The 27,487-nt window shown below is 32.6% G+C and overlaps 1 protein-coding gene across 1 annotated transcript; it reads right to left on the bottom strand.

The window, feature by feature from the left end:
- Positions 1–3,614: 3,614 nt before the first annotated feature.
- LOC131074111 (peroxidase 5) lies at positions 3,615–5,427 on the bottom strand. The gene is made up of 4 exons (XM_058010659.2): positions 4,797–5,427; positions 4,524–4,715; positions 4,272–4,437; positions 3,615–4,181 (listed from the first exon to the last, which is right to left on the bottom strand). Exons 1-4 carry the CDS (start codon positions 5,001–5,003, stop codon positions 3,772–3,774), a joined length of 975 nt encoding a protein of 324 aa, XP_057866642.2. The 5' UTR covers positions 5,004–5,427; the 3' UTR covers positions 3,615–3,771.
- Positions 5,428–27,487: the final 22,060 nt, after the last annotated feature.

A 27,487-nucleotide genomic window follows, 5' to 3' on the forward strand; every position in this document is an offset into this window, starting at 1 on the left:
CTGCCACTATAAGTTAGTTACTAATAAAACATTAAAAAATAAGGATAATTTGGACTTCACTTTTTATATAGATTATTTTTTTCAATTATTTTTGTATTTATAACTTAAAATTTAAGTGCATGGATTCATTTTTCATTTTTTGTATACATTTACTTTTTTAAATAAATAATTAATATTGTGTGTACTAAAAATATAACTAATTTGATGAGATGCATTTTTAGGATCTAGAGTCATGGACATGTCTCTGGGGATTGTGCAAAACCCTCAATTGGTTCATGGTTAGGTTCTACATGGTTGTGACTGCTTGTTCCTAGTGATTTGGGGGTTCTCTCTACCCTCCATCTATTGACTACCTTTGTTGTCACCAGTTAGGTGGTTTCAGTGCTCTGCATGAAGGAAGAGGATGTCAAGTTGTAGGGGGGACTCCTTGGGGCCTTTGTCTCTACCTTTCCCATCCCTTTGGTTGGTGCCCTGTTTGGGGATTTGTGCTTTGTAGCTCTTTTGGCGCATGCTTATGTAGATTTGATGAAGAGTCACTTTTGAGACTAGTTTGCCTCTATTCCTCTTTTGTTGCTAGTCTTTGGCTAGACATAGGGAGTGTGTCGGTTCCCCATCTAGGGAAGGCTCTTGTGGCTTGGTTTTCTTGCCTTAGTTTTGGGTATCCTATTTGGAATTTGGTTTTGTGTCACCCTCTTTGTATTTTGGCGGTTTCTATGTGCTCTCTCAAGGCCTCTCTTTGGAGACTCTTGTTATGGTGGTTTTTTATCTTTCGGAGGTTGCTTGTGGTTGTTGGGTTTCAAGGTCTAAACATATTTATGTGGATGATGGCTTCCCTATTGGTATTGGTTCTTCACCTTCTAGTGTGGGTTGGAGGTGGTTGCATGTTGAGGGCTAGTTACCTTACAAGAGATTAATTAGAGAAAGCTCTACTTTCCTTCTTCCTACTCCTACAGTGCTTTATGAATGATTTTGTGGTTTTTTTGTTTTCTTGGGATAATTTTTTTGTCCCTATTTGTCTTTGTCTTTGTATGTTTTATTTTAAGGGAAGGATGTCTGGCTCTTTGCTTACAGAGTTTCTTGGCTACTCCTAGCTCAATGTAGTTCCTACTACTTTTGGGTTCATTGGTTCCTACAAACCGTTTTGGTCTTTGTTGAAGATTTTCTTTCATGGTGGGTCCTCATACAAATGGTTGTGGTATGCTTGTCAAAATCCAACATTTTCGAAGATCACTTCATCTTCCATGATCTTTCCTTCTAGACATTCAATCCCCAAAGGTATTGCAAACAATGGACCTAATGAGATGGTCCAATTTGTGTTGTTTACAAGGTTATTCATCAATCAAAGGTAAAGCAATGCCTTTCAAAACCCTTCAAATCTTTTGGTGCTAGTCAATTCAATGGTCACTCTAGGTAATAATTTGGTTTTGGCTAGGTGATTGTTCTTCCACTAGTTTTTTGGGTGTCTCTAGATTGCTATAGAATTTCTCCATGGTAGTTCATGATGGTCCTACTGATAAAAGGTTGCAGGAAGCCTTTCAAAACCTACTGTTAGTTTTTTGGTTCCTTGGCTATTTTGCTTCTGCTCAAGTATTTTTTATGTTTGTTCAGGGTTTTTACCTAAACTCCTCTATTCTAATTAGGTGGTTTGTTGTATTTGGGACCTTTAGTCTTGCCAATTCATTGCTCTGATAAAAAAAACCCTAGGTTGACCAGTTTGGTTAGTTGCTGCCCCCTTCAAAATAGGATTTGCCTTTATTGGTTTTGTCTTTGCGATGTTTTAATTTCTTTTAGGTCCCCCTCTTTGTGCACCTACTTGGTCATTTTGGAATGGTTCAGACCTCTCTCGATTTTATCTATTCAAAACATTTTGTTTTAAATATTTATTGAAAATAGAAAAAAATAATCATCTTGAAAAAAAATCTCTCTTCTACTTCATTATATTTTTTGAGTTCTGTGAAATTAAACTTTAGTGTTTTTTCAAGAAGATAATCAAACTTATATTTCAAACCAACAACCTACTTTTAAAGAAAATCAAAAAATATAATTAATAGTAAATATATTTAAAATTATAGTTTTTAAAAATTAAGCTTATTGATATATATAGAAGGGAAATTAAAATATTACTTGTGCGTGTAGGATTTCTAAGTACATAAAAAAATTTAAACAATTTTATTTTGTTCAATTTGACCCCAAAATGAAGTTATATATGTATTTAGTGGATTCTCTTGGTAGAATAAGTTAGGACCTAGATCTAATTTACCTAAAATGAATCCACCTTTAACATATTTTTGACCAAAATCAACTTTTAGTTAGAGATGTTTAAATTCATCTATGTTGATAAGTAGGATTGAAGTGGGAAACAATTTAAAGTTTCATCCTTAATTGATTTATAATATTTAATGTTTAGGTAAATAAATAATTGATTGATTCGCACTCTTTCACTTGAAAGCTCTCAAAATATGTTCTAGTATCAATAACTTCACTAATTTTACCTTCTATTACCTTGGTATATGTTTTGAATAATTTCTCATACTTTCTTTTTTGTTGCTACTATAACTTTTCAAAACATAGAGAAATTTAGTGTCATTTTTTTAAAATATAACACTTAATCTATTCTTTCAAAAAATATTTGCATGCTTGACTTAAGACATTATGTGCTTTTTGATTAACAAGGTCTAAAAACTCATTTTATACAAATTCTTGAAATTCTTGAAAGCAAAATATTGTATATTCATACTCTAATAATCATAATTTTTTTCAATTAAAATAGGAATTTATAATCATATACTATTACTAACCACTAATCAAACTATCCATCTAAGATAATATCTCATGGCTTCTAATCCCTTCAAGAGAATACTTCAACCTTTACTTAAAATTTGTCAAACCTTGGCTCCTAAACTTGACTTTTTTAATCACTCTTTAAATAACTAACTTTTGTTAAACCAGCCACAATTAATCTCCCTTGCTAATTCAACTAAGCTTTAATACCGATTTGATAACTTTGTCCCATACAAATTTGAAACGAAACATGTGTGCCTTGATTTACTCTATTATCCCACATGTTTCACTTGAAAATGTACAAGACAAATGGGCATACTATTATTTTAAATACATGTATTGATTATTGTCTACAAAAATGCAAAAGATATATTTTATATATTAAAATAAATTTTTTACCAGTAATTATTATAAGACAATTATTTGCAATTCTCATTCTTCGTCCTCTCCTTTACTTTTCTCTCTCCTCTTTAACCATGTATTGTATTTCAAGAAATATACAATGTGAACAATATACATAATGGGAACTTATACATTCATGATTTATATTTTAAGACTTATTTTGACTTATACATTATGATATGAAATGTATTTGTAACTTATTCTTCAAGTTTACAATTTGACATAACAAAACATATATTTGATTTGTATTTTAAAATTATAGATCAAATTTTAAATTTTATTTTAACCTAATTTCTATTCTTGATTTTTACTATAAATTTCTTGATAAAATATACATCTGATATTTGAAGTACATTTAGATGCCTCCTACATACTGGAAGTATGAAAAGTCTCATATGCTGTAAGTCATCTAGACCCAAAAACAAATAAACTACAATACAAAATTAACTAATTAATTAACTATTATCACATATTTGTAAAACAAAAAGGAAGGTGAGAAACGAATTACAGTTCCAGAACTCAAAGAAATTTATAACATAATAGCGTCATGACACTCTAAGCCCTCTTTAATGGTGGTGGAGCAATCGGCTAGTTCACATAACGGCAGTGTTTCCTTATCTCTCCCTGCGATCCTGTCAACACATCATTTGCACCCATCTTTACCATTGCTCGCCCAAATTTCTTCCTCCAAATGGTTGGATACTTAGCGTTTATTTTCACCTCTCGGGAGGTGGCATCGTCTGAAATCAACTCTTGATCAGATTTCAACAGTCCAAGATTGTACTGCAAGTTTATGTAGTAATTGACGTCCAGCTTAGTGGGAGTGACAGGATCGAACGGAACAAGCACGTCGGGTGAAGCCGAAGGGGGGCATTTGGCCTTGAGATGAAGGGCATAGTTACAGTTCATGGAAGGGTCTTGACCAGCACTGCCATTGAAGTTGTACAGACGATCTCCACTGAATCCAGCACAGTGAGAAGCCCCAATTGAATGGGCCCCTGCAAAGCAATGAGATTATTTATATGACATATAATCTAGAAGCGATTTGAGGAATTCATTAAGCTTTATAAACGACTATGCAGGCCTACCTGAGAGCGTGACCATGTCCTCCTGTGACAAATGCTTTGAAGCAAAAACTTGTGTCAACTTGTTTACATCATATGAGTGAGAAGGAATATTCAATGGCGGCTCTGATGCAAGAGATATCCTTCCGTCTCTTCGTCCCGCTTGAACCGCCCAAAATAACCCACCAGCCTGAATTTGCATTAGTTGTAACATATGTTAAGCTATTATTACTGCTATATAATCCTACTATTATGTCTAATCTTAATAATACATACTAGGTAAGCACCATCTCTTGCAGCGTATGCCAGTAAGTCGGCACAAGAAACGACACCGGCACATTTGGCTTCCAGTTTGGACTTGACTTCATCAATTATTTCGTAGCCCTTAGGGTTTAGGTTATTGACATGGGCGTCCTTCTCCGCTGTGTTATCTGCTGTGGAATCAAGGAGAATTGATCCATCGCAGCCCTGGAATTCATCATCCATCACTATTATAAACTAACATAATCAATCATGAAATAAGGGTTAAGAATATTGCAGAAAACTTACTCTTACAAAGCAGTCATGGAAGTGTAATCTTATAAGAGCAGCTGGTACACAAGGATTTTCTTTAAAAGCTTTGGTAACAGTATCATTGATAATCTCCTCGGCTTGAGGGCATGTTTGACGATAATAACCAACCTTTAACCTATCCCCATTAGCTGTAATTGATAACAATAATAAAACCAAAGGAATAACCAGTAGACTCGCCTCCATTTCAGAAGGGTGGTTGGAGTTGTGCTAGATGAGGGGAGAAAGCAACTGGAAACACTTTTGGCTATGCAGTAGAGGAGGAGAGAAGGCTGTGATATTTAACATCATGGTCCGTGAATTGTTTTCATCAAGTCACTACGGTCTATATAATTTTTTTCAGCCAGCGATGGTTTTTTGTTAGACTGCAAGAATATGAGGAGGAAATATTTTAATGAGATATATGTAATCTGTAATGTGTTAGGTAAACTTTTTAATGTGATGGAAGATATTGATTCAACAAATATTTTCCATATACAACATGAAATGAAATGAGATTCATTTCACGATTTTGTGCTCACCAAAAAAAAGCCCAGTGAATCAAATCGACCCCAAAGACCCTATTTCCTTATCTTTCCCATATCACCATGTGAAATGTGATTCAACAAATCTTTCCAATATCACCATATGAAGCCAAACTCACTTTATAACTTTGTGCCCAACAAAAAAGCTCTCGTGAACCAAATCAACCCCAAGACCCTCCTTATTTTAAAAAAATATCACACATTGGGCTCTCGTGAACCAAATCAACCCCAAGACCCTCCTTATTTTTCAAAAATATCACACATCACCTCCAATGGAAGCATCTAACGCTAGATTCATGTGACAAATCACCAACAGTGGAGGCAGCCTAGACTTATCTACTATTTCAACTCAGTCTATTTCCGGTTTTAGGCATATAGACTTCGAACCACACGAATAATGTATCAGATGAAAGTGAACGTGACAAGACAAGGAAATGCATTAAAGTTTCCTTGAATTAGTTCAGAGCTTTAAAGTTTCCTTGAAATTAGTTCAGAGCTTTAAAGTTTCCTTCCATCAATCGACTCCGTCAAGATCGGTAGTTAACATAAATATTTGCACGATAACAATTTCTATGAAAATATAAAATATAAATTGGGTGGCTAAGCAGAAGAATTTTTTTTATTTGCAGCCCCGTGGAAGCTTCATTATCGAGTGAAAACTTAAAGCCTTCAAGTTTCGAGTTGTCTATTATATAGGTTGACACGGTAAATGTGCCCTATGAATACTGCTAATAGGCGTCTATCACTTCTATCAGGTAATAGACTTCTATCACTTCTATCAATTCTAAGTTTATATTTTGGTTAATTTTGGGTTATGTTTATAACTAGTATCAATATGTTTTTGGTCTATTAATGAAGTTGAATGGTTTTTAATGAGTTCATCAAGGATCAAATTTTGTTGAGTGCAAAGCTTCAACATCATGAGCGGTGAGATTGGGATTGTGCTTGAACAAATTTGATGGTATGGATGCCTGTAAATCTTAGCTCTTAACTCAAATTAAAAGATAAAACTCAATTTTTAATATAAATTATTTCAATTTTTAAAATATTTTTTTATTAATCATTATATTTTAAATAGATAAATTAAAAGATGCATATGATCAATCAAATTTAATAATAGAAAATAAAAAGAATTTTAATTAGATTGAGAAAATAATACAAAACATTGATTTTAAGCATCCATTCTAAGAGAGTTGTGCCTCTTTTATTATTTATAAGAGATTTTAAAATAAATTTTATGTTCACATTTGTTAGATATGAACATGCTTATAATCTCAAGTTCGGTAATGATTTATAATATTTGGATTTTATTTTATGAAATTCTATAAATGATACTAGATCCATCTCAAATTTGTTGTTGATATTTTTCTCTGATTTATCCATATTTTATATGTTGACATAATGTGGTCCTGAAAGATATGGAGTATAGTAATAAATTGTGTCGAATAGAGTATGGAATAATATGATATTTTCATTGTGTATCTTTGAATTTTGATTTAATGATCTTGTAGATCTATTTCTTTCTTATTCATTGTATAACAAGGTATCAATTTTGGGTATATGCTTATGATATTTTCATTGTGTATCTGTGAATGAATTTTCTATATATGCTTTTGACCTGGAGCTTTGAATTACTAAGGTCACAAACGGGGGACCCCATCCCCAACATGAGAACTCAACAATAACACCCCAATGGAATTTGTGTTAGGGTTCCCATAGATACTGAGAGGGGGGGGTGAATTAGTATCTGACCGGTAATGAAATTTTCTTAAAACTGAATATGTAGAATATAAAGTAACAGTATACCGGTGTGCAAGAATTAATGCAAATAACAGAATCAAAAGCATCCACATGAAAAGAACACCATAACACAAGATGTTTAACGAGGAAACCCGATGTGGGAAAAACCTCGATGGGATTTGTGACCCACAATATTCACTTACTGGCCAATAAGAGAATATTACTTATAATAGGGGCCTGCACATGCAGGAGGGCCAACTGCCTAGAGCTCACTGCTCAATAAGAAGTCACACTGACTTACAATGAGGATTTACACAAATCCAATATTCTATACTTCTTTACAATAGCATCTTCAATGCCAGATTCAGTATCGGTTCTTGCTCCATTCTTTACATATACCCTTGACCTACAATTCGCACATTAGGTCTGCCTTATAATTTATTTATTGCTTTCTATCCATATCCTACAAATGCCTACAATGATCTCTTTTATATACAAGAGTCATTTTACAATTTGCCAAGTCGGCTTACAATGATAAACAAAATATTACATATCAAAAATCCTGTCGGCCTCTCTACCGGTATACATATTTCCTTCTATGCCGGTGCCGGTGTAGATTTATTTTGTTGATGTCGGAGCACTGTTTTGTTTGAGTAATGCTTTGCTAGTATAATGTCTTGCCGGTGCCATAGGATTGCAAGGTTGCCTGTGTAATGCTTTGCCGGTATAATGTCTTGCCAGTGCCATAGGATTGCAAGGTTGCCTGTGTAATGCTTTGCCAGTATAATGTCTTGCCGGTGCCATAGGATTGCAAGGTTGCCTGTGTAATGCTTTGTTGGTATAATGTCTTGCTGGTGCCATAGGATTGCAAGGTTGCCATTAATGACAAAACCTTCAATCACACACAATGTCTCATTGGAGTGTCCATATGCCAACAATCTCCCCCTTTGGCATTGATGGCAACACTCATGAGAAATTTCAAAAAGATATCCAAAAATGTGTATACCAAAAAATGTTACCAAAAATGTGAGAGCTACCCCTAAGCATGTGATCCCTGTGTTTTGAATTTTCTCATCTACTACTCCCCCTTTGGCATCAATGACAAAGGTTAGTAGATTTTGTAGTTGTACCAATTCATAACCTCAACCTTGTAGTTGGATAGTTATTATCTGAAGAATATCTCCCAAAATTAAGTTTATACCATCCATAAACTTCTTTCTCTCCTTTATTGCTATCTCAATTCTGTATACTATAGCGGTGAGATGCTACAAGTGCTCTGCCGGTGTTTTGCTACCCTGTGTTAGTGCCTCTGAGATTTCCTTACGCAGAGATGCTAAATAGTCCAATATTGGACTTAGTTTAGATCTCAAAAATTTTGCCTTGTTTATTATTTTCTCTTTTTCTCTTTCTAATTTGAGCAATTCTTCCTCAAGATTTGTTATCTTTTCCTCAAAAACTGATAATGTATCAGGTGAGTTAACAAAATTATCAGCAAGTTTATTGATCTCTTCCTATACCTTGCTCATCTTTTTGTCTACATCTGTGGTCAAAAAGTTTATCTTACAGGTTTCTTTGTACAGAGTTTTGTACTCTTTCAATAAATTGCACAGTTCTGGTAGAAGTGTGTCAAATTCCTTGTTACACTTCTTTATTCCTTCCTCAAAGAATTTTTGTTTCTCTTTTTCTACACTTTCCTTTACAGTTTCTACCTTTGTTTGCTCAAAATTTCCAGAAATATATTTACAAAGTGTATCCAACTGGCCTAAAGAATCTTTGTTGGCTATATTACAATTTGGAGCTATTGATTTCAAAACTGGAATTGAATCATCTATCGCTTTATAGGCTTGTGAGCTATAATCAGTTATTTTCTTGATAGATTCGAGCAATACCTCTGTTACATTTGATGGTGACCCAATAAACTGAGTGTCGGTGGAAGTGACCATGCTGGTATTGACCTCTGGTAGGTCTGTTTGTGTCTCCATCTCTTTAAGCACAGTTTTTCTTGCATCATTTCTTATCGGTGGCATCTGTTCTGGAGCCTTTAGCTCTATTGGTTGCTCTGTTTGTGTTCCAGATTCCATCTTTTTCTCTGAATCTATTGTCGGTTGCTCTTTGTTTCCTGTTGCCGGTTGCTCTTTGTTATCAGATTTATATGTGGTATTCTTATCTACCACTATGTTGATTTTTTGAGTATCAACATTCACAGTATATAGGACTTCAGGATTAGGATTATTATCCTCTGTGTCCATGCTCTCAGCTACCGATTGATCTTCTGTAGTTGTTGTTTTTACCGGTGGAGTATTTAAAGGAGGTGGGGGTAAGTTGTCTCTAATCTTGATACTTGGTGGTCCACCAACTTTACCTTTCCCTTTGTCCTTTTGATATACTAGAATGGGCTTGGGATTCCTATATTCTTCTTGTTTTTCTTTTTCAACCAAGAATTTCTCCCAACCATCTTCTGTTTCATTTGAAACTTCAGTAACTCTACCTACCATTAGTGATATTTGCCGATGTGCAGTGGAAAAAACTGTCCGGTTCACTTGAGCTATCAAATCATCAATTTCCTTAGGTGAGTTGACCGGGTATACTGCAAGTAATTTTTCTATTTTAATTTTCTTATCCAACTCAATTATTCCTTGCCTTCTGGCCTCAAGTCTTTTATATAATTCATTAGGAATTTCATTTAGGACTTGCATCAAAAACTTTTTATACATGTCCATGTGTAATATAACACTTTCCTCAACTTGTCCTTTCTCATCATCTTCTGATAGGGTGTCATAGATTTTCCTTATGTTTTTCAATTTACCTTCCTCTGTGATCTCATTCAGTAATATGTCAAAAGGGGCCAAGTCAGTGTTTGTCTTCTTCTCCTTTTTGGGGGTCAGCTTTTTCTTAGGTGTGGCTTTCTTGACTGGAGACCTTACAACTTGTTGCTTCTGTCTTGTCCTTCTAGGTGAAGGAGTGGATACTGGTGAGGGATCTCTTTTCCTAACAACTCTTTTGAAAGTTGTTGGCATATCTCCTTCTGAGGAGGTATCTACCAGTGATAGATGAGTTTCAGGCTGTTGGGCTGCCAACTCTTCTTCTGTTATGCCGGTTTTCTTTAATACATCATCTTTTATGGCTTTTGCTTGCTTGGTTCCTTTCCTCACAGATGCCTCAACTTTCTTTACTCTCTTTTTAGATTGAATTTGACTTTCGATGGTCTCAGCACTACCAAATACTTCTTCCTTTGGCTCATTGGGGGCTTCTAGAAGTGCTTTCGCATAAGTTTCCACTATGTGGCCATCTGTTTCATACCCCATCTCTATAACCCAGATTGTTCTTGGGATGACTGCTTCCATCCAGATCTCATCCTTTTTAATTACAAAGCATATATCATCCTTGTATTTGTTGACAATTTCCTGTGATAGTCTGATCCTCTTATTCATTTTGACCTTTAGTGCTTGAAAATACTCATTGATATTCTTTTCTTTGTTTTCACCCATGTTGTTGAATAAGTCAGACAATTGTTTTCCTACCGGTATGTCAAATCCAAAATCCTTGTTGCCTATACCGGGAGCCTGTTTGGTTATATGTAGCATTAAGCATACAAGTAAATTTCCAAATCTAAAGGTTCCTTTCTTATCCTTCTTGACTTTTGCCAAATTGTCAATTAACTCATCTTTTAACCATTCACAGATATCAATTTTCACATTGTCCTTAACCATGTCATAAGCAATCTTTATGCATAAACTGGTAATAGAGTTAAGCCTATTTGCATGAGTTGCTTTGTAACCTAGAATCATGCTAATGAATCTCACATTTGTATTAGTCACATCATTAACCCTCAATGATCTTTTGTCGGATGTTGCACCAGTTAGTTTCATTACTAGGTCATTGGAGACCTTCTTGGTTTTGTCGGGTCTGGTACCGGTGGAAGGTAACCCTGTTACTGCTTTCACAGCTACCTTTGTAATTTTATGCACTGATTCAAGCCAAAAGAATGAGCCATGTACCCTGCTAAGAACTATCCTAACCACTTCCTTGGGAAATTCAGGAATGCAGAGGATTTCAGTGAATCCTAGGGTTTCAACAATTTTACATTCAGGTTTCACATTTCTAGCATTGTCACATATAACAGATTTATACATGTTTTTGATTTCTTCATCACCTAATTCCTCTATGTTGCAATAAATATACATTCTAGGGTCTTTTGCATAAACAACACCCTTTGGAATTTGGGAAAAAGCACCTGTGTTGTCATTTTTCTTAGCTACCTCGGGAACTAGCTGAAACACGGGCCTAGGTCATTTTATAACCTTGATGACTATAGGGTTTGCTATGAATTCAGGTGCAGAGGAGGATGCCATGATAACAAATACCTTTTTCTGCCTTTGGATGGATTGAATGCTGAAGTGCTTTGCCTCTTTGCTCGGAATGCTTTAGCTCGGAAATCTTCACGCTCTCTGAAAGTTTGAATTCACGGTGAAATCAAATGGAGCCAAAAACCTTATTTTATAAGGTCTTTTCTGCTACCTACCACATTAATTTTTTGCCGGCAATGTATTAACTCAACTTTATTTGCCGGTAATGAAGGATTTTCAGCTTCTTTTCTCTAACCGAGGGAATAATAGCACGTGTCATTAAATTGCCAAACCCTCAAGATAATTTTCTTCAATTTGATGAAGAACATCTTGCCGGTGGAGCATTGCTCTGTCCTACCAGTGGAGCATCATATTTTCCTGCCGGTGAAGCATTTGTTGGTTCTAACAATGGAGGAGTAACCCCAATATTTAGATCACCTTTTCTAATCCATTGCTTTGAAAATTCTTGCTTAACCTCTTCAACCTTTCCTTTACCTTTCAAGCTAGTACTTTTGTTATCTACTGGTGTACCTTTACTTCTACAGAATTTAGCAATATGACCAATCTTGTTACATGCATAACAAGTTACATTATTTTTCTAAATAGCTTTCCCATAACCTATGCCAGTTTGTGTTCTGCATTTATTTGATAAATGACCAAATCTTCCACAAACATAACATCTTACATTCATTCTGCAATTTTCAGAGTTATGACCAATTTCGTTGCATTTGGTGCATTGACTGGTGGGAGGATTGATGTTTTGATAATTCCTAGATCTACATTCATTTTCCCTATGACCATATTTATTACAGTTAAAGCATTTTCCATTGAATTTGTAAGTATTATAGGGTCTTACCGGTTTGCTTTGGTCCTAGGTATTTGCAGTACCAGAGCTTTCTCCAACTTCAAATCCAACTCCAGAAGTGTCACCTTTGGGTTTTTGATTCTTCAATAAGGTACCAAGTTCTTTTGAGCTTTTCTTGAAAAAAAATTTGTGTTGATTTGCAGCTTCCAATTCCCTTTCCAAGATCTCTTTTTGTCTCATTAGTTCATTCGAGTCATTTTGAGTATGCATCAGATCTGTCTTCAACATATCATTTTCATAGCTAAGTCTTGTGTTCTCATTTGCTGCATCACTTAGTCTTCTAGTCAATTCTTCTTCATTCTTCTTTCTATCCTCAATCTCTTTGCAGAATCTCATAGTCATATCCTGCATTTCATTTTTTGTTGTCATGATCTCTTGTTTCAATTTTCTTATCATATCATTTAGTGATTCCTTTTCATTATTTTCATTTTGCAATTTTTCACAAAGTTCTCTTCTCTTGTTTCTTGTAATAGTAAGATTTTCTTGAAGTGCTTGAATAATGTCCTGAGCTGCTTTTAAATCATCTTCTAATTTGATAATTTTCAACTTCTCTGCATCATAGTCAGTAAGAGCTCCTTCAAGTTGCTTCATCAGATTTTCCATCTTTACCAATGTCAAGATCTTCCTCAAGCTGTTAGGCTTCTGAAAATAGAGGACCAGGCTCTGATACCAATTGTATAGGGTTCCCACAGATACTGAGAGGGGGGGGTGAATTAGTATCTGATCGGTAATGAAATTTTCTTAAAACTGAATATGTAGAATATAAAGTAACAGTATACCAGTATGCAAGAATTAATGCAAATAACAGAATCAAAAGCATCCACATGAAAAGAACACCATAACACAAGATGTTTAATGAGGAAACTGGTGTGGGAAAAACCTCGGTGGGATTTGTGACCCACAATATTCACTTACTGGCCAATAAGAGAATATTACTTACAATAGGGGCTTGCACATGCAGGAAGGCCAACTGCCTAGAGCTCACTGCTCAATAAGAAGTCACACTGACTTACAATGAGGATTTACACAAATCCAATATTCTGTATTGCTTTACAATAGCATCTTCAATGCCAGATTCAATACCGGTTCTTGCTCTGTTCTTTACATATACCCTTGACCTACAATTCACACATTAGGTATGCCTTATAATTTATTTATTGCTTTCTATCCATATCCTACAAATGCCTACAATGATCTCTTTTATATACAAGAGTCATTTTACAATTTGCCAAGTCGGCTTACAATGATAAACAAAATATTACATATCAAAAATCATGTCGGCCTCTGTGCCAATATACATATTTCCTTCTATGCTAGTGTACATCTTCTGTGCCAGTGCTAGTGTAGATTGATTTTGTTGATGTCGGAGCACTGTTTTGTTTGAGTAATGCTTTGCCGGTATAATTTCTTGCCGGTGCCATAGGATTGCAAGGTTGCCTGTGTAATGCTTTGCCGGTATAATGTCTTGCCGGTGCCATAGGATTGCAAGGTTGCCTATGTAATGCTTTGCCGGTATAATGTCTTGCTGCTACCATAGGATTGCAAGGTTGCCTGTGTATTGCTTTGCCAGTATAATGTCTTGCCGGTGCCATAGGATTGCAAGGTTGTCATCAATGACAAAACCTTCAATCACACACAATGTCTCATTGGAGTGTCCATATGCCAACAGTTTGAACCTCGATGGAAACAACCACAACACCACCAATTAATCAACACAACTTAGATATCACCATTGACTATTTTTTTATATTCTTTGGTGTTAGTATAATATTTTTATTACTTTGGATATGCTTACCTTAATAATTGCACATGTTTATATTTTACTAAGGTAAGTAAATGTAATTACTTCAATAGGAGAGGAAAATGAGTTGCACTTTCTCATTCTTTCATGGTATTCTAGTTTTTTCTTATTCTCCCAAATGGGGAAACTTGGATAAACGACCCCTGATTTTATATGTCGACATAATGTGATCTTGAAAGATATAGAGTACAATAATAAAGTGTGTTGAATAAAATATGGAATAATATGATAGTTTCATTGTGTAAATTTGACTTTTGACTTAATGAGTATGTACATCTATTTCTTTCTTATTCATCATATAGCAAGGTCTGAATTTTGGGTATATGTTTCTGACCTGGAGATATGAACTAGTGAGGTCACAAATGGGGTACCTCATCCTCAACATGACAACTCAACAATAACACCTCAATGGATTTTCAACATGGATAACAAGAACTACAACACCACCAATTAACCAGCACACTAGACATCACTATTGACTATTTTTTACATTCTTTGGTGTTAGTATAATATTTTTATTACTTTGGATATGCATATCTTAAGAATTTAACATGTTTATTTTTACTCGAGTAATTAAATTTAATTACTTAAATAGGAGAAGATAATGAGGTGCACTTTCTCATTCCTTCATGGTATTCTACTTTTTTCTTATTCTCACAAATGTGGAAACTTGGATAAGCAATCCCTTGATTTTTTATTTTTATCTTATTCTCATCCTCATAAAATTTGGAAATGATAAGGAAATGTGTTTGTAGCTATTTTTCCTTCCTATTCAGTAATAAAAGAAAACCATTATGAACTCTTGAATTTCCCTTAAGATTAAATATTTTTAGATATTTTTACTTTAATAATTATTTTCATTTTTACTTTAATAATCTTATTTGCTACATCAAATATTTGGCTACACATCTATTTGTAGATTCTAGCCTGAAATTGGATAAATTTGTGCTAAGTTGGTTATTATAGTTTTCATATTTAACATATTTAATAGGAGTTAATAATATTTGCACACAAGTTTTGTAAAATCCTATTACAAAACTATAAAAAAATCCTCTTGATTCTTGGATGATATAGAAAAATATAACAAATTAATTGTAATTTTTAAACTTTGGAGTTTTTGATCTTGTCTAAACTAGGACTAGAATTATTTTAATTATGTTGGTAATGTTTTCAAATATTATAATGTATCAGGGAGGCTAAGAAAGTTAGAAAAATATCTTTATTTCACTCAATTTAGCCATTATATGATGTTAAAGTAAATAGTCATTTAAAACTTAGATCAAGTAAATTGCTAACTTTTTAAAGCATTTTCAAGCTAACAAAACCCTATTATTACATCCAAAAGGCCGAAGAACTATACTTTATATTAAAAAAATTATTTTACAAGTTAATAGTCTAAAAGATATTTTTTTTAGGCTAACACTATTTATTTATATGCTTATACCATCACACTTTTTGTATTGTGCACATACTTTTTTTTTTATTGTTGTTTTTTAGTTTTGATATTGTTAGATGGATTGCGAACATCACCACTTTAATAGTAAACCCATCTTCATTGACTCAATTTGAAACCCAACCTTGGAAGACCTTGTAAGCTTGGTCACTTTGACTTGAAATTAGGAGTAACTTTTTCAATTTGGGGTGCATATTTTCACATAACTCAGTCATGTTACTATTTTTTTATTTTTCTCTCCATTTTATTTTAAATTTTAGTTTTCTTAGTTTTTTTCTCTAAATCATAATTTTAAGAACTTCAATTCCTTATTTTTATCTTTTACTAGAGCAAGCTCCTTTTTAGAATTTTCTAAGATGGGTTTTTATATCTAAATAACAATATATATATTTTTTAAATTATTTTAGAAGAATGCAATGAATTCATCATTTCTCACTTTGGGGCCTATTTATGATTAAATGTAAAATATTACTATATAATAATACTATAATAAAATTTCAAATATTGTACTTGCTATGGGGTTATTTTGGCAACTAAGAATGCTAAAATTAAATAATTTGGGGGATTTGTTAATACTCATATACTCTACTGATAATTTCTGAAATTTACTAGTACTAATATGGGGGCATCATAATTTGACATTTTGTAATCATGAACTAAGATATTGTTCTATTTGCGGGGTTATTTGGTGGGGATGGGGGATAGAGGGTGGGTTATGTCAATTTTGATATTATATTATATTCTTCTATTATTATGCTAACTTTAGAGAGTTGTTCGTTCTAAAAAGAAGAAGAAATGAATTCCTACATTGAGTAAGATCTATTTCCATGTATCCTTATAATTATTCTTAAGCCAAGTCATTATAAATAATATTGTGTATAGTTTAACAAAAAAATATGGCTTATGCATTAATATGTCTCACTTTTTTTTAGGGATATTATGGATCATCTTAAGTACATTAAGTGCCCATTGATTTCTTGGACCTTCATCTTACAACTAAATGGAGACCTTGATTATTCATCTAAAATTGATGCTTCCTTATTGATTATTCTATGTATGGATGATATTACCACCGATCCTCCTCCTCTTCTTGGTACCTCACTGAGATTTGAGGACATATATTTAGTACCTATTGCTACTTTAAAGTTCCAAGATTATTTTTTAGTGATTTTAGTGTTTAGTGTCATAGATTGTATACCCTTTACAATTTTACTCTATCTATGGCACCTACTTTAGATTCATTTATTCTAGATCATTTTAGGCCCATTTATGCTTCATATTATCCTATTATTTAATTGTTAAACCTCAACTCAATTTTTGTCATAAGTTAATTCTGAGAATTGACCTGCTATGTTTGTACCTTGACACATCGTTAACCATTTTGCTCATCCCTTTTTTAGTGTACTTGAGCACTCAACACCCTAATCCATCCAAAATGAGCCCAACTTTAAATATGTATGAGTGTCAACCTCCATTATTTGTGTCCTAATCTCAATATTTTTATTTGACTATGAGTTGTTGGCCTACATTAAAAACTACCTTATGATCCTTGTACAAAGCATATTTTTTATCATTCATAAAGGCTAAGAGGTCTAATTATAAAGTGATCAATACAACACTAGAAAACTAAGTAACAAAAATATTGAGTAGCAAATTATAAGAATTCAACATTGAAGAATAGATTCATGTTTATTATTTACTATTATCATGTTATTTCATTAACACTTGTGACACTTTTTTAAAGAGCATTGCATCACAACCTTTATGTGAAAATTCATGGGAGGGTTTCATACCTAAGGTATTATCATTTGATTGCTATTTTTCCTCTTTCCTCCCTATGATACACACTATTTTTCATCATCTTAGTTGCTGTGGATATGGGAAAACGAACACAGGGTTTGACTTAGTGAGGCCCCCATATGTATAAAACCATTTTTTCATATTTTTCATTTGTATAGGTTTATATTCAATAGTGAAAGTGGTATAGGAGTGCAGGGAAGCCTATTATACATTACAAAAAACTTTGAACAAGCAAAAATTCCTAGACTAAAGAGGGTGCCCTTGCCCTCCTATTCTAGGCTATATTTCTGGAAGACAAGACTTTTAAGCCTCCCAACTACATTTCTACTTACCTCTATTAGGTTAAGAAACCTTCATACTAGGGCACCTAACACCCATGTATAGCACTTTTTACTCTATATTTCAAACCCAGGTTCCATTATTTATCTTTCGTCATTATATGTTTTTTATATTTATTTTCCTTTCTATAATTTATCAAAGCATGTGATGAATGTAACAAAAGTATGTCATATGTGATCACATTAGTTAGATATAATTAGGAGATGATTTAAGGACCTTAGTAAGATGATGGCTTAAGGGGTCCTAAGATAGTGGCTTAAGGGGTCCTGATAGGATGGCTTAAGGAAAGAAAAACTTAATCTATCTCTCAAAGTATGTGAAGAATATGATCAAAGTATGTTTCATGTGATCACATTACTTATATATATGTAGAAGATCATTTAAGGTCCTAGGTATGATGATGGCCTTAAGGGGTGTTGAAAGAGTGTCTTAAGGGGTCTTAAGAGGATCGATTAGGGATACAAAATGACAACTAATAAATTTTAATGATGTATAAGCAATATCAACATCATCAAAAAATATATTAAATATATTAAACTATATATACTTACCTAGATTTATGTATTGCATTGCACAATTTATATTCTCTCTAAATTTTGCAATGCATCTATAATTGTGCCATCTTCTTCCATATAAAGTGTCCATAACTCTTTATTATTAGGTCTCCCATAATATCTCACTAGTTCTATATTATATTTCACAACCAAATATGAGTAGTGTGTAGTCTTCTTATTTGTTTCATAATATTCTAATGCAAGAAAACCATTATTTCTTATTAGATATTTTTGTAACTAAGTGCCAACAACCACTACTAAACCTATTGGATACTGATAAGAATCATCATCTTCTCTAGGTTGAATTAACTCATGTTTTAAACTCAAAAAATAAGCTAACCAATACTATGTTTTTTCTTCATTCTCCTGAGGTGAAACAAAAACATACATATATCTTACAAATATTTGAAATATAATTCAATAAATTGTGTGAAATATGATTTTACCAATCTACATACATATATTTATAGATTTAATTAAATATATTACAAAAAATATAATAAATGTAAATAATTTTAATTAAATTACCTTGTTGTACAAGGTCTGAAACACAGTCATAGTCATTAAATGAAAACACTTGAAAATTATCTTCAATTATTGTTTCATATTGATCATGTGTTTTTGTAGGTGTCAATGATCTTTGCTTCCACTCTTCAACCCACTCTAAATTCTCAAATGCTTCCCAATCACTTGAAATACAATTTTTTTTATAAAAACTTGAAATATGCCTTATCTAGATAGTTCATGTGCTTGCATTTGAACTCTTAAATAAATTCCATTTTATTGATCCACTAATTGTCCCACAATTCAGTCTAGTAAGAATGTTATCTTCTTCAACTAACCAAAAGAATCATTTAATTGTAGAGTTCTGAATTGATCCTATAGATAATTTTGTATTGCACCAATCCACAATCACACATGCATCTTTAAATTTTATTACATTCTCAAATTTCAATTTCTCTCTATCAAGAATTCTTTTAACGCATGCATTGGCTCCATAACGTTATCCTTTACCATCTTTAGCTAAAAAAAACCTCCACATATGTTGGATATTATTTTCCTTCTGAGCCCTACTTGGCTAATAAAATATTTGAAAGAATCCTTGAACTATCGCATATAATTATAGATGACCATATGAGATGTTGGGTCATCTATATTTCTCTTTCTTTTAATTTTTCTTAAAATATATTGAAAAAATATATTGATCAAAATTTGATGAGTGTTACCAGTCATCACTAAAATAAAAATGGGACTCCCTAAAAATAATTCTATCATCCTTTGTACATATACTGATATGTATAAATATGGCCACCCACATTGGATTGTAATATTAAGTTAATTTAATCTTGTGGATCAAGAGTATACTTTTTTTATAAAGTCAACCACTAATAATATAATTTGAACTAGAAATGTGTTTCTACATGTACAAAATTGTCCATCAAGCCATCAGGCATGCTGATGTTTTACATATTTTGGTACAATATTACTCTAAAATTATGATATGAATGCATGCACAATAATTTTTGTGATTAAATTAAAACACTTTCTAGACTTACCAATATTTTAAAAAGTGCATGACATTCTTAAACTTTTTAATATCCACTAATTATTGTCCAAAATCATGTGAAATACTTTCATGGATACATTCTCCTAAGAATGAAAGGTTGTCACAACTAGTGCATTGTCCAAAACTACATGAACTTAAATAAAATAATTGCCCATTTGATATTTCACAAAAAAAAACTTATTAGGAACTCCTTGATTGTTTCAAGTGGTATGTGTTGGAAATTCGCATAATGTTTTCATTGATGTCACACTTCTGTGTATTGATGACAAAGTAGAATACTAAGAGGAAGTTGTCAATTGTGTTTTTATTGGTGTTGTTATCAATGACAAATGGGGATATTGTTATAAATGTGAGTTCAGTGTTGTCATTGATGTCAATCCGGTATGTGTGGATTGCTACCTTATATGTAAATGTCTAAAAATGAGTGTTCAGATGTTGTTATTATTCTTGATGGTGATATTGAGTGAGTATGTGATGTTTTTGGAAGGTTATAGGGTGAGTTCACAATAATGGTTCCCACTTTCAAACAAAAAGGAAAAATGGGATGATGGGAAAAAATATTTGGAGGTTGTTCACTCAAACTAGGGGTGTTTGAACGAACTACCCTTTGGGGTTCGCTCCAACCCCCCACTTTGCTTGAACCCCTCTTTCGAGCAAAACCCCTTTAATGATTATTTTTGTCAATTTTTAATTATATTGGGGGGGTTCATTCTATCCCCCCTTCATTCAAAGGTATTTAGGGGGGTTCTTTCGTACCCCCCATCGCACGAACCCCCTTCCTAGACATCTCTCCCCAAATTCTAAGAAATTCTGCAAAATTCTAGCCTTTAAACCTATGGTTCAAGGCTCAGATGAAATAATCTTGATAACCCAAAAATATAGAATGGTAGTGCTCGAAGAAAGATTTCCAACTACTATAATTTTATTACATTATGAATTTATTATGATCTTGTTTTTAAAATTTTATAAAATATTAATTTTTCAACAAACGTGAACTTCTCTATTCAACGCATTGGAAAAAATAGGAAAATAATTAAAAAAAATATCTAGGCCCTCCATATTGATGTCTTCTTTCTAACAAAAAAAAAAGAAATTTGATATATATATCAAACAAGTTGTGTTCAAATGCACACCTATGTCTGAATTATAACTAGTCAAACTTCAAAACTTAATAAAATGAAAAATATTCAACATATCACTATCAAACCAATTGCATGCCCTGGATATTGATGTTAAAAACCAAAATTCGAAAGAATTGAGTTTTTATCATTGATAGAAAAAAAGTTATGCATTTTGGGAGGCACATCGCTCTTAAAAAATGATGTTTGTTGTAAAAAAACTACTTTTCGAGGGAGATGGAAAACAAATTAAAAAAATTCTTCAAAAAAAATTGAAAAAAATATATTTAGAATATAAAGACAAAAATCTACAAATCACTAATTTACATCATCTTCAAATTCTTAATTGTTTAAAATTTATAGTTGTCAGAAGGTGAAGATTATTTTAAAAATGTTCAACTCAATGTCAAAGTTGGTAAAAAAGTGGGAACCATTATTGTGAGTTCACCCTACAGTATTGAAAGTTGAAATATGCAGGAAATAGTATTTAAAGAACTTGTGGATGGATTCTTTGCATTACTCTTATTTTGAAGATGTTGGCTTGTATTTATAGATTTAATGTCTATCATCTATGGATGTCGCACTATTATATTTTCAAGTCTTGAGAAATTCAAGTGTTGAAGTTGATTGTTTCAATTTGTTGACAATGAGACTATCTCTCAAGGCTGATCCAAAGAATGCTTCATGGTGTTGATTCAGGTGTCGTAGCTTGGAGAACATATTCATATTGTTCATGCAGTTTTCCAATTCAAAATTCAATTTTTAGTTTATTTCACAAGTTATGTTGTTTTGTTGTTTGGCATTACCATTTGTATTGGTCTCTAGCTAACTCGGTCAGTTCATCTTGTTTGGACCATACTCTTTTGGTTTAAAAATGTATATTGAGTTAAGTTTTTGGTATGGGTATTACGTGTGAAGATCTACATTAAGTAATTTATACTAGATAATATTTTTGAGCCAACTGGTTAACAAGCTTTACTGTTTATCTACACATTTCATTTGATGTTGACTATGGAGGATGTGTTATTGAGTTTATTTCATTGGAATTGACTTAGGAAGATATGTTGTGATGTGTTTAGGTCCTCTTTATCTTCTTGAGTGGTTTGCACTTAGCGCAATTGCTCATGGTGGTTGACTTGGTATAATTTATGTTTATTTTGTTGGTGATCAACCTAGTTGAGAGTTTCAATGAATAAGATAATATAAATATATGTGTGGATGTGTGAATTTGTGTGGATTGATTAAAGTTGATGTGGAAGTATATGTGGAAAGAAAAAATGCAAATATCAGTTTGTGATCAAATTTCATGATCATATCTTTCAGTATGATAGAGTTTTGAGGCAATGAATGTGTGTGTTGTATTGGAAATGATATTGGCCACTTTAATTAGAGGTTCAAGAGTAGATTCATGATTACAAGATCTTATTCCATAATTAATATTTCCTCTATGTGTGTCAGAAGATAATGATTCATCTTGGCAGCTTGTATAGATTTGTATCTTGCCTAGGGATTGTGTGTATCAGCCTACAAGTCCATTGTATCTTGCCCTAAGGTTGTGTTCCTTAGCTTGCAAGTCCAATTTAGGATCTGTGAGTTTCTTTGGCCTTGTTTCTAAAACATTGTATTATATTATTCATATGGTGTGTGGGATTCTCACCATGGTTTTTCCCAAATTGGGTTTTCCACATAAAAATTCAGTGTTCATGTGTTTAGTGCTTGCTGATTCATCTTTTATTAGTGTTTAGTTGGTTAAAGGTAATTGATAAGTGTTTGTGATTGAGAAATTTTAAGAATTTTCTCAAGACTCATTTACTCCCCCCTTAGTCTTGTGGTGTTTTTGACAATTGGTATAAGAGAAAGATTCCTCTAGGAAAAGCTTAACTTCTTGAGGAATCAATGTGAGTAATGTATGAGATGGTGCAAGACAATGGTCATAAAGTACCAAAGTTTGAGGGCTCAAATTACTCCTTTTAGAAGGTGCAAATGAAATCTTATTTAGATTCTATGTCATTTGAAATATAGGATGTTGTTAAGAATGGTTATTCTCTTCCAACTTTTGGTCCTTCTACTAAGATGAGACAAGGTTGCATGTAAATAATGGAAAATAAATAAATGTACTTATCAGCAATTTGATTGATTCAGTGCTCTTGAAGGTCATGTCCTAGATGACTACAAAGGATGTTTGGGAGAAGCTAAGTAGAATTTATGAAGGATATAAAAATATCAATCAAATCAAAGATCCAAAATCAGAAGTATAAATTTGAGACTTTGAGGATGTCTGAAGATGAGAACATGGATAGTTACCTGCAGTGAGTGAATGAGATAGTAAGTATAATCAAAGGTATTGGTAGAACTATAAAAGAAAATGAGGTTGTGAGAAAAGAAATGATGACAATTCATAGATCTTATAGACCTAAGTTGTATGCTATTGAGGAAAGCCATAATAAGGATACATATACCTTCCATCAGTCTCTACCTTTGAGACATTAGGATCTGGACATTAGCACAATGTTAAGAAGGAAGTTGCATTCAAACCTACCAAGAAGATTGAAGTTGCAGTTGAAACAAGTAATGATCTAGATTATGAGGAAGAAAATTTTGTGAAAAGACTAAAGAAAGGATCCAACAAATAAAAGGCTAAGTTTCCCTTCAAAAGTTTTTATTGTTGAATAATCGGTCCTTATGCTGCTAGATGTACTTTCAAGGAAGATATCTATAAGAGACCTGATGATGATAAGAAGAAAAATGATAATTATAGAAGAGACAACATGAATTAAATAATAGATGACAAAGAAAATCCTAAGAATAATCTTTATTCAATAGAGACCTATCCATCTAAAGATGAAGGTTGTGATGAATCAAATGATGAGTTATTATTTTTAGTCATAAATTAAAAGGACAATGAAAGGTTTTTGTACTATGCGTGATAAAGAGAATAGTAAAATATCAATGATTGTAAGGATTTTACTACATATAAAAGAAAAACCTAAAGCTTGGATAATTGATTCTAGAAGTTGAAATCAGATGACAAGTGACTGAAGGAAGTTCGTTGAACTCAATTTAAATATGATGGTGGGTTAGTGAAGTTTTTTGGTGAAGAGGTTGCACCTATATGTGGTAAAGGAACCATATTTATTGATGGTAAGCATAAGACAGTTTTGTTTATTACATTAAGGGTTTAAGACATTTTTTTAAGTGTGAGTCAAATGTGTAGTAAAGGATACAAGCTCATATTTCATGGGTTCAAATGTGAGATCTGAAAAGAAGATTCCTAAAGGTTAGTTGTAGAAGGTATAATAAAAAATGAAAATTTCTCTTTTATAAAGGCAAACAAGGGAAATAGTTTTTTGTTGGCACAGAGTAGTGAATGTTGTTTGCAACACAAAAGGATGAGACACATTTATTTTGAAAACATGGTGAAGAGTAGTTCTACTCATGCAATGCAAGATTTACCAAATATTATCAAACCTTCCAATATAGTATATGTAAGGAATGTCAGATGGGAAAGAAAACAAGGAATAGATTCAAGAACAAGGAGTATTCTACTACAAAATTTTTGGATTTGATTCATATATACTTATATGGAACTAAAAGGATAAGAGGACTAAATGGTGAAAGGTGATAATATTTTTCATTAATGATTATTCTAGAATGACATGGGTTACTTTTTTAAAAGAAAAACTAGAAGCCCATATAGATTTAAAGTGTTCAAATCTATGGTTGAAAATCAAGTAGAAGCTAAGATCAAAATTCTAAGTTTTTATAGAGGTGGAGAATTTATGTCAAATTAATTTGATAGATTTTGTGAAGAGAATGGTATTATAAGAGAATTGTTTTCACCTAGGACTGCAGAGTAAAATGGTGTTTTTGAAAGGAAGAATAGGACTACTGTTGAAATTGGTAGAGCTATGTAGAAAGATACTAACCTACCTAATGTTTATTGGAAAGAAGTTTTGTATATTGTTGTATATATTATTAACAGTGTAGAAGTGAGAGTAATTCATACAAAGACACCTCATGAGATATGGTATGGAAGATCACCTACTCTGCATGATGAAGAGAATAGTGAAAGACTAATGATAATGTAAGGTTCAGTACTCTACATGATGAAGAGAATAGTGATATACCAATGATTGTAAGCATTTTACTACATGCAAAAGAAAACCCTAAAGATTGAATAATTGATTGTAGATGCCGAAATCATATGACAAGTGACTGAAGGATGTTCCTTGACTTTGAAAAAAATGATGGTGGATTAGTGAAATTTGATGGTGAAGAGGTTGCACCTATTTGTGGTACTCAGCACGATGAAGATAATAATGAAAGATCAATGATTGTAAGGATTGCACTACATGCAAAAGAAAAACCTAAAGCTTGGATAATCAATTCTAGATGTTGAAATCAGATGACAAGTGATTGAAGGAAGTTCCTTGACTTTGAAAAATATGATGGTGGATTAGTGAAGTTTATTGGTGAAGAGGTTACACATCTTTGTGGTAAAGGAATCATACCTATTGATGGTAAGCATAAGATAGGTGATGTTTATTACATTAAGGGTTTAAGACATTATTTTTTGAGTATGAGTTAGATGTAACGTAAAGTATACAAGCTCATATTTCATGGGTCTAGATGTGAGATCTGAAAAGGAGATTCCTAAAGGTTAGTAGCAGAAGGTATAATAAAAAATAGAAATGTCTATTATATAAAGGAAAAAAAAGGGTTAAGTATTTTTTTGTTGGCACAAAGTAATGAATGTTGGTTGTCGCATAAAAGGATGAGACACATTAATTTTGAAAACGTGGTGACAATTAGTTCTAGCCATGCAATGAGAGATTTTCCAAATAGTATTAAACCTATCAATATAGTGTGCAACGAATGTCAGATGGGAAAGAAAACAAGGAACAAATTCAAGAACAAGGAGTACAGACTTGTGTGGAACTACAAGGATAAGAGGACTAAATGGTGAAACGTGTTTAATGTTTCTAATTAATGATTATTCTAAAATGACATGGGTTACTTTTTTAAAAGAAAAATAAAAATCCCATATAGATTTAAAGTGTTCAAATCTATGGTTGAAAATCAAGTAGAAGCTAAGATCAAAATTCTAAGGTTTAACAAAAATTGAGAATTTATGTCAAATAAATTTGATAAATTTTGTGAAGGGGATAGCATTAGAAGAAAATTGTTTACACCTAGGACTCCATAGTAAAATTATGTTGTTGAAAGGAAGAATAGGACTACTATTGAAATGGGTAGAGCTATGTTGAAAGATACTAACCTACCTAACATGTATTAGAAAGAAATTTTGCATATTGTTATTGTTGTGCTCTATGAAGTGTACCTGTACCTACAACCACAATGCACTCAATAAATCGTTATAAGAAATGGTTAGTAAATTGAAACAATGAAAAACAAAACCATAGCTAATCGACTTATTACCTCCTAGTAAATGCGAGTATGAAAAATGCTCTCAGATCTGATTATGCAAATTCTAGTGACTTGACTACACTTAGATGGAGGATTTGAATGCTTAAAATGCATGATCTAGCAAGAATAGCATGATTAAGCTACATGATAAGAAAATTAAGCTAAGATTTAAGCTAAAATTGAGCATGATAACATTATAAAAACTGATAAACTATAAGCTAGATGCCTATAATAACAATGCATAAGATGAAAATGAGATGGGATGCAATCATGATATGAAATTGGGACCAATATTACTCCAAAATGAGGTCTATTTATAGGATTTTCCAAGGTTAGGGGTGATGTGGCAAGAATCAATGGTCAAGATTGATCTGAAGATATCAATGGTTAAATTGGAGGAGGATGGCAAAGGGGGTTGGATTAAAGGGAACATCTGTCATCTCTATGGTGACAAGTGTCAAGAGGCTTCTAGAAGGAATAGGATGAAAGGGAACACTTAGTGACAAGTGTCACAAAGGTTCTAGAAGATGTTGGATGAAAGGGGACATGGTTGTAGGTAGAATGGGTTAGGTTTAGGAATGGTAGAAGTTAGGAGAATTTGAATTTAAAAATTCAATTAATATGAAAAGGCTAATTAATCTCATCAACTCATGAATTTGATTTGTTTTAATTAATTAGGAGATTTGAAGAAATGATTTTGGATGGAGGGAATTAATTAATTAAAGGGGTGAAATGAACCTATTAAATAAATCCTTAGATTTATTAATAAGTAGATGAAAAGGGAAATTTAATCAAATTGCTTAGTGAATTCAATTAAATTGGGAAGGAGGATTAATTAAATAATTGCTTATTTAATTAATTATCTTTGGACCATTTTTAGGTGTATACAGTTATCTATATTCTTAACAAAGTACAAGTGAGAGCTATGGTATGGAAGATCACCTACGGTCAAATATTTTAGAATCTTTGGAAACAAGTGCTACATCAAAGGAGATGGGGAAGATTTGACAAAGTTTGATGTAAGGTCAAATGAAGGAATATTTATAGGATAATTACAAAGAGAAAGGCATATCAGTGCTACAACATGAGGCTAAACAAGATTGTGGAAAGTAAAAATGTCAGATTAAGTGAAGAAT

This window comes from Cryptomeria japonica, unplaced genomic scaffold (genome assembly GCF_030272615.1).
Source record: "Cryptomeria japonica unplaced genomic scaffold, Sugi_1.0 HiC_scaffold_492, whole genome shotgun sequence".
In the NCBI taxonomy this organism is placed as follows: Eukaryota; Viridiplantae; Streptophyta; class Pinopsida; order Cupressales; family Cupressaceae; genus Cryptomeria; species Cryptomeria japonica.

Bases quoted from the DNA above. Each gene is read 5' to 3' on its own strand.
- LOC131074111 (XM_058010659.2), bottom strand. From the start codon at position 5,003: ATGGAGGCGAGTCTACTGGTTATTCCTTTGGTTTTATTATTGTTATCA. The intron at 4,438-4,523 runs GTATGTATTATT...ATGCAAATTCAG, and splicing joins CAAGAGATGGTGCTTACCTA to GCTGGTGGGTTATTTTGGGC. The intron at 4,182-4,271 runs GTAGGCCTGCAT...ATTGCTTTGCAG, and splicing joins GGACATGGTCACGCTCTCAG to GGGCCCATTCAATTGGGGCT.